The sequence below is a fragment of the Lates calcarifer genome, linkage group LG10 (genome assembly GCF_001640805.2).
Source record: "Lates calcarifer isolate ASB-BC8 linkage group LG10, TLL_Latcal_v3, whole genome shotgun sequence".
Classification (NCBI taxonomy): Eukaryota; Metazoa; Chordata; class Actinopteri; family Centropomidae; genus Lates; species Lates calcarifer.
Window position 1 is genome coordinate 5555644 of NC_066842.1, and position 8753 is coordinate 5564396.

Below are 8753 nucleotides of genomic sequence, written 5' to 3' on the forward strand. Positions count from 1 at the left end.
ATTAGTAGTAGTAGTAGTAGTATCGGTATTTTGCTGTGCCGCCACTTTCCGCTGGTGGCGACAGTGCGCTTCATAAGTTATTCGCTAAACGCCTTTAAGACAAACGAAGAAGAAACTCGGAAGTTAGGTCGGATGTTGTCATGGCGTTTCACATGTAAATCGCCGAGCTCCAGAAATTCAATTAAACGCAATATTACGAGATTTGAAGGTACGTAAAAGCATATTATGTCACAGTAAAATATTTTACTACATTAACACAGTTAGGTGGATTGACGGAAGCGAAATGTGATGTTAAAACGGCGAAAACTTCACTTTGTTGTGAACTGGTTGCAGCGCTGCTAGTCGGAGCTAGCTGCCGTTAGCCGCGGTGTTTCAGCACTTTTCTCAACAATGTGGTGCAAGATTGAAATTTGCAGTTAAATTCACAGTTTATTGTCTGTTTTCCAAGAGTTAAGTTAAGAAAGGTGTGTTGTTGTGTTGGCAGTCTGGCTAACCGTGTCCCTTAAAAGAAACACTCATCATCATCATCCTGCATCTGAACATTCATGTTGTTTGTAGGTTGAACTAAGCTGACTGTCTCTCCTGGACCAAAAATTATGAGCACCCAAGTAAGCAACTAATTCACATAAGACCCATATTTTCAATTCAGTGCACGTTCGTTTTGATTCTTGAATGACTCGTATTCACATAAAGATTTAACGGCGAACCTGTGTTTTGGTTTCAGTACAGCATCCTTTTCAAGCAAGAGCATGGTGAGTAAGATCATGAAAAAACAGACTTCACTGTATAACTGCACCAATTTTCTAAGGAAATAAAGATACAACAGATTTTTACCTCTACCTGATTTTTACCTGAGTGTCATGTTATTCAGAACTGCTAATAGACTAATTAAAGACAAATAAAGAACACGGAGGATAAAATATATGGCTTGTGAGGTTATAATTTTCTTATTTTCAACAAATCCCTTAAAATTAATTTTGTCATATTATGAGTCAATCCCACATACACAATACTGCTGCAGTAAATATTAAAGTACTAAATGTGCATTTATGACTTATTTTTAAAGATTTATGCCTGCAGCAGAAATGAGCTGAGAACCATAGACAGGATAGGGAAGATGAAAGTATTCATAGTCATGTTAAAACATTCTTTTTGGTTGTTTTCATGGGATTTGTTTTAAAAAAATGTTAAGGTGATCTCAGACTTCACAAGACTTCACCCCCCCAGTTTTAACCTGCTTTTGTTTCTTCTCAGCACACGATGATGCCATCTGGACGGCAGCGTGGGGTAAAAGTGAGGCGGATGGGTCAGAAACCATTGTCACTGGCTCACTAGATGATATGGTCAAAGTCTGGAAATGGTGAGTTTGTGTTTTACACTGCAGTATCTTATCTCCTTGTGTCTTGTTATGTTGTAAAATAGTAGGTATATTTCTTAAAGAAGAAGGAGACATCAGATTTAAAAGAAAAGCTATATAAATGTCATTTAATCACAATCCTGTGCAGGCAGCTGTTGAGCAGAATTTGACAGTGTTGTGACAGTTCATTCCACAACAACAAATCCTGGTTCACTGAACTTGACTGTTTTCCATCTTTATTGAACTGTAAACAGAAGGTATTGATTGTGACCAATGTTGCAGACACTTCACTGCCTCTTTTCCATTTGAATCCTTCCCAGCACTGCCTGCACTTTTATGTCAATGTGGCAGAGATGATTTATTATCAGATTTGAAGTCCTAAACACATGGATGTGACTTTTATCAGCTGGATTTAAGAGGATCTTTTACAAAGGAAAAATGCATATGGTAAAACTGCACTGCCAGTCCACCTATTTAGCATTTATTCGCAGTATATAAATATTGTAATGTAGTTGTAAATTAAATATGAGGACATTTTAAGTGTTTCTCCTCTGAAGTCATACTATATATTTTTCCAAATGTTGTCATTCATTATTTGTTTATGTACATCAAACTCTACATTACAGTGTGTTTATATAGAGCATTTATGTTTATATACTTTATTTTATAAATGCTAAAGTTTAAGTGTTTCATCAACACAAATCAAGTGCAAGTCCTCAAAATCATTATTATAAAGTAAATTTTAATGCTCTGTCTCCATATGTCTTTTGTCTTTTGTTTGACTTGTGAGCACATTTCACTGTTCACAAACTGAAAACAAAGTGATTGAAAATATGAACCAGAGGAAATGATCTCATGCTACAAATCGCAGCTTTCGTGTTGCAGATCTGGTGAAACTGACCTCACTTCCTCATTAGACATGCTGCAGAAATAAACCTGATTTGACTTGACATGACCAAATGATCTCTGTGTCGCACTGTTAATGCAGGTCAGACGAGAAGCTGGAGCTGCAGTGGACTCTGGAGGGACACCAGCTGGGTGTGGTGTCAGTGGACATCAGTCACAATGGAGCCATCGCTGCCTCCAGCTCCCTCGATGCTCACATCCGTCTCTGGGACCTGGAGTCCGGTAAACAGATCAAATCCATGGACGCAGGACCAGGTAAGACTGGGCCAGTACCAGATATGATACTTTGCTGACTGCTGATTGACCCGAGAGAGCAAACATCAAGTAAATATTATGCTTTCTCTTTGGTTATTCTCAATCAATATTAAAATAGTTTTGGTCCCCTGTGTCCTTGAAATGCACATTACATGTGTTTTTGCCTCTAACCTTAAACTTCTACATGTGATTTATCAAATTAACTATTGATTTATCAAACTGATTACCAACTATAGTATTCCCACATATAGTCAGTATATGTGTTTTTTAGAGTAAGATACTGTATGTTTAGAGTTGAAATGATTAGAATATTAATTAGTTGATGGACAGAAAAATAATTAGCAGCTATTATATCTGATTAATCATTTTAGGCCATTTTTAAAGCAAATATACCAAACGTGATGATGTCCGCTTTTCAGTTGGGAGAATTTACTGCTGTTTTGTGTCTTATGTGATAGTAAACTTTAGATTTTGGAAGTGGACCAAACAAAACATTTGATCATGTTCCCTTGGATTACTTTTTCAGTATTTTCTTTTTTCTTTCCTTTTTTTAAACAGAAACTTGAGTTTTTTTTAATTATCAGAATAATCTACGCAGACAATAATAATTTGTTGCAGCCCCATTGTACACTATTAGCTTCATTTTTACAGATATTATTAATGAGATTTGTCAGTGACTATTTTTCTTACAAGCACAAAGAATTCCCTTTATAAACAATTCCTGATGCCTGAAAACATAACTCATTTTGAATAACATGGCTCTTAAACTCAACTGTGTTGAGTGTTCATTTGTTGTTTTTTTTTTTTTTTTTTTTTACTGTCTATCACTCATCACTGGATTAAAGTCACCACAAAGGAAACTTTCACCCAGTCTGGTTTTAAAACAACCCTGTAGGAAAATGATAGGCTGTCTGATCTGCTGTGTAGCTCAGAGAACACGTTTTATTTTTTACTCTCACCTTTCAAGAACCCCACACCCAGAAATGTGTGTGTCGTTGTGCATCTTGACCTGAGCTGTACTTCATCTAAATGCCATGTCACTTTCTATTAGTGATACTCCATTTCACTCAGTGGTTGGTCTGGGTCAGTGGATTACGAACCTTTTTTTCCCTCAATTTGAACATACTGCACTATGTTAGGATTCTACAGCCATGAGATAAAATGTTTAAAGCCTGTTTTCCTTTTTTTTGGATTTACATTATAATACTTGGCGTAACGTAGTCAACAGGGCACAAAGTAGGTTAGACACATGAGCTCACATATAAGTATGCACATTTAAAAAGGAATCATAAGTAGGTGAAACATAGCTTTAATTAACTTTATTTGCTGTAGACAACACTGGTAAGACAATTAATTCCTGGAAAAGAAAGAGTTTAATGTGTTAAATCCTCCCTTTGTCCTTCTGCTCTTCCCTTCAGTTGATGCATGGACGGTTGCCTTCTCCCCAGACTCCAAATACATCGCCACAGGAAGCCATCTTGGCAAGGTCAACATCTTTGGTGTGGAAAGTGGCAAGAAGGAATACTCTCTGGACACCCGAGGGAAATTCATCCTGAGTATAGCTTACGTAAGGAACCATAAATTGTCATTTTGCTCGGGTGGGTGGTGGCTTCTCGAGCTCGGGATCTCTGAGGGCTCACTCAGATGAGACCTCACTGCCTTGGCTTCACAAGAACTCATCTTGATTTGTGATTCTCCTCATTTACACCAAGGTTTCCACTTGTTTTAACTATTAACCCTTCCTCTGCAGGTCCAAGGGTTGTTTTTAAAGGCTTGTCTCATGTCTCCACATTTGGAAATTAAAATTATAGTCAATAATTTCATAGATTTTAATCCGATTTGCTCCTCAGAGCCCTGATGGAAAATATTTGGCCAGCGGAGCCATCGATGGAATTATCAACATCTTTGACATTGCCACTGGAAAGCTACTCCACACACTGGAAGGTAGATTTGATTATTAATATTTAATATTGAGGAAATAATAGACGGATCAAGTGCAGCAACTAGTGATTATTTTTATTCTATTGACTGATTAATGGATAAATGTCATAAAATAGTGAAAAATTTCTGTCACCTAGAGGTCAAGATGACATCTGCAGATTGCTTATTTTGTTTGAGTAACTGTTGAAAACTCTCAGCCTTGTGCTGCCAAACAGCCATGTTACATCTTTAAAAACAGCAGAGGCAGAGATCAGCCACACCTGAAGACTCTGTCAGGATCCTTAATGAATGACTCTTGTCTCTCTCCTTAGGTCACGCCATGCCCATCAGATCCCTCACCTTCTCCCCAGACTCCCAGCTCTTGGTCACAGCCTCAGACGACGGCTACATTAAGATTTATGACGTGTGAGTTCAGCTGGCAGCTTGTTTTTTTTTTTACTCCTGATATCTGTTCTTTAAGAGAAGATCAAACATTATTCATCCTGAAGCAATATTTTGTGCCAGAGATGCTCATTATGTACAGTAAAGTAACAGAAAAAAAAAATGTAGACACAGACAATGAAAAGAGTGCATCGGTGTTCCTACGTTACATATAATACAAATTATAAGCACGGAAATATACAGAAAGAAAGGGAAAAGAAAGAAATATTGTTTGCTCTTACAAATTTGCTGATATTGTTTTGCAGGCAACATGCCAACCTGGCCGGTACACTGAGTGGCCATGGATCCTGGGTTCTTAATGTTGCCTTCTCCCCAGATGACACGCACTTTGTCTCCAGGTAAACCAACATTTTTAGCTTCATATGGGTTGAAAACACAGCTTGAAGGAGCTGAAACAGAGAGGTATATATATTATGTTTCATGTTGTATACATAAAAAAAACATTCAGCTGCATTTCTGCAACATTACAGTTAATTTTTATCAAGCTGGGGAAATTAATTAGTTGGTGGTTATTCAAGAAGGGTGAAATGTCTTCAAGTGTCTACAACCAAGTCCAGTTGCCCTTAATTCAACCTGTCCTGGATTTACATTAGGGAGTTACCAGAAGTGTTTTACTCTGCCTCCTTTCCCATGCTTTCACTCCTGTTGTGCAAAGTTTCCAGCTCACAGTGCCAGGATAAACTGAGCAGGTCAGCCAGACATCACAAAGTTTGGTTCTAAGATGAACTATAAAACCTGTAAAATGTTGTCTTTTTGCTCTGCTACCTTCAGCTCGTCTGACAAGAGTGTGAAGGTTTGGGACGCCAGCTCCAGAGCGTGTATCAACACTTTCTTTGACCATCAAGATCAGGTGACAAAGATGACCATGTGTCTCTTCGCTAAGTGTGTTACAATCAAATTCAAAGTGAGAAAATCCATTTGCTGTAGGTGCTGATGTGTCAGGGAAATCAATATGGCCAATATCACGGACTGGCCCTGCACATAACCCTTCTCTGATGTTGCAGCTTGGGCAAAACCAATAATCTTAGCTGTCATTAGATCTCTTTGCGATCGCCTGTGGGGAGTTTGATCTGTTCTCCAACAAAGCCTCTGATTGAAATGGCACATCTCCTCAGAGGAGATAGAGTCTCCCATATTATTCTGTGTCTCATCATTGTGTGATGGCAAAACCAGAAAATCTCTTTGGACAATTTGCTGTTCTATTTGGAACACTGTTTCAGCCCTTGTCTGCTTTGTTTTTAGCTCTCTGCACCACTTAGATTCTGAACAAATGAGGTGTTCTGATGAATTTTTGTAAAAAGGTCAAAGAATAGCATCTATGGCAAGTCCATTTTTAACTTCAATGTCTGTTTAGTTTGTGCAGTTGTGTGCTTCAGCTGCCTTAGTTGCAGCTATGAGAAGCAGAAATGGAGAATTTTGTATAAATTAGAAAATTTAGTGTGTAATGCATACCAGTTCACAGGGTTGTTGAAAATCCCATCTGTTCTGCTCCCGTCTTCAGGTGTGGAGTGTCAAGTACAACAGCACTGGCTCCAAGATCATCTCTGCTGGGGATGACCGCGCCATCCACATCTACGACTGTCCTATGTGATGAAGGTCATCCAGTCCAGTACAGGCTTCAGGAGAAGAGAGCCTTCAGAGCTGTTTACTCAAATCATGGAGTTCAAGTTTATAATTTGGGGGAGGGAGGGAAGGGGGGAGGGAGAGGGACAAACTGTAAATGTTATGGATTATTTTGCACTGGCCAACTATGGTCAAATAAAAGGGTTGTTTTTGTACTTTTGTTTCTTTTGTATTTTTTTGCATTGATGGTTTTGGTCCTTGAATAGGAGGTTTATATCATGGATGATGTTGCACCAGACAGGAGCCATGCTTACTACTTCCACATCCTGGCGCAACTTGTGTGTACCTACATGGAGATAAAGATAAGAAAAGTTGTAGTTAGGCAAATAAAATCAGGCTAACTAACCTTTGGACTCCTTTCTCTTTTCCTAATGTTGTTAATGACATCAGCTGAACTCTACATCTGCAAAGTGCCTCAGTAACTCTGCTCTGTCATTTAGGAAAAGGTTGGAAAAAAACATGGAATATGACTGCAAGAAGTCTTTAAAAAGTGTCAGCTGCTTATGTAAATGCCATTTTCCTCCTTTTGCCTGTTTAAATTATCAGTCTAGCCTGATTATAGGATTTAATCCTGGCACACTGTGTCAATGGAAATAAAAATGACTAACCCAAAAAAGTAGAAACTTTTAAGCTGAGGTGTCTGTTTCTAAGAGGTTTTGAGTCATTTAAATCCCTCAGTTGGAAATTATTTTTGATCTAACAACTTACTTTAGAATTAAAATGTGAAATATCTCAGCACACAAAAATCTATATCTGAGATTATCCAGTGTAGCACAATATACACCGATCAGCCACAACATCAAAACCACTAACAGGTGAAGTAAATAATATTGATAGGGTTAGGGTTAGGGTTACCTTGGGTCCTGACATTCATCTGGATGTTATTTTGACATGTACCACCCACCTAAACATTATTATACACCAAGCATTAACCCCAACCCCAACCCTAACCCTACCACAACCCCAACCCTAACCCTAACCCTAACCCTACCCCACCCTAACCCTAACCTAACCCTAACCCTAACCCTAACCTAACCCTAACCCAAGCCCTAACACCCAACCCCAACCCTAACCCTAACCCTAACCCTACCACAACCCCAACCCTAACCCTAACCTACCCAACCCTAACCCTACCTAACCCTAACCCAACCCTAACCCTACCCTAACCCCAACCCTAACCCTAACAACCCAACCCCAACCCTAACCCTAACCCTACCACAACCCCAACCCTAACCCTAACCCTACCACAACCCCAACCCTACCCTACCCTACCACAACCCCAACCCTAACCCTAACCCTACCACAACCCCAACTCTAACCCTAACCCTAACCCTACCACAACCCTAACCCTAACCCCAACCCTAACCCTACCACAACCCTAACCCTAACCTAGCCCTACCACAACCCCAACTCTAACCCTAACCCTACCCTAACCCTACCACGACCCCAACCCTAATCCCTAACCCTCCCCCAGCAGGACAGTGCCCCCACCACACTACAAAAACTGTTCAGAAATGTCTCAAGCAACACAACAAAGAGCCTAAGGTGTTAATCTGGCTTCCTAGATGCTGCAGCTCATTTGAAGTAGTTTGGGACCAAAACATTTACTCAATGGTTCCTCAACTGTAGTTTTCTTACAACACTACACAGTGTAAAACCCAAAGCCCATTCAAACTCAGCCGTGCAAAAAACCCTAAATGATTACACTGATTACACATTGCATAATAACACAGACTGATACATAATTAGTACAATTTGATGCATACATGATAAATAAATGATTCTATGTTAAAGCCTGGGGGGAAATCAAGGAAACAGCTATTGGTTTTGATTGGTTTGAGGCTAATATATGTGACAAAAAGAGAACCTACAAAAATAATGTGCAAAATCCCCTGAAATGATGAGACTTTACAAAATAAGACATAATTAATGCAATACAGTACATTGTGTTTAGAATAAATACACGTTTCCCTGTTAATGTCTGAGAGTAATCAACAAGGAGACATCTGCATGAGTCATTATCAGTGTAATAAACTATCTCCAACCATATTTATGGTTATATCTCACCCTTGTTTAATCAACAGTGCAGAACAAAACAGAGGAATGGCAGAACAGAAAACAGATGAAATTCAAAAAGTAGTTAAAACTCTTTGAGTTTAGTTTAATATTTAATATCTAAATCAGGTGGAGTTTGGTTACTTTTACAGAAGAAGGATATGTGAATCATTTA

General features: G+C 38.9%; 1 protein-coding gene across 1 annotated transcript; it reads left to right on the forward strand.

Annotated features, from left to right (window-relative positions):
• The first annotated feature begins 88 nt into the window (after positions 1-88).
• skic8 (SKI8 subunit of superkiller complex) lies at positions 89-6678 on the forward strand. Its single transcript, XM_018675887.2, has 11 exons — positions 89-208; positions 559-608; positions 725-752; positions 1255-1360; positions 2346-2518; positions 3937-4085; positions 4369-4462; positions 4771-4864; positions 5146-5238; positions 5672-5750; positions 6402-6678. Exons 2-11 carry the CDS (start codon positions 597-599, stop codon positions 6489-6491), a joined length of 918 nt encoding a protein of 305 aa, XP_018531403.1. The 5' UTR covers positions 89-208; positions 559-596; the 3' UTR covers positions 6492-6678.
• The last annotated feature ends 2075 nt before the right edge of the window (positions 6679-8753 follow it).

Coding starts and splice junctions, on each gene's coding strand:
- skic8 (XM_018675887.2), top strand. Junction 753..1,254: donor CCTTTTCAAGCAAGAGCATG/GTGAGTAAGATC, acceptor GTTTCTTCTCAG/CACACGATGATGCCATCTGG. Junction 4,463..4,770: donor GCTACTCCACACACTGGAAG/GTAGATTTGATT, acceptor CTCTCTCCTTAG/GTCACGCCATGCCCATCAGA.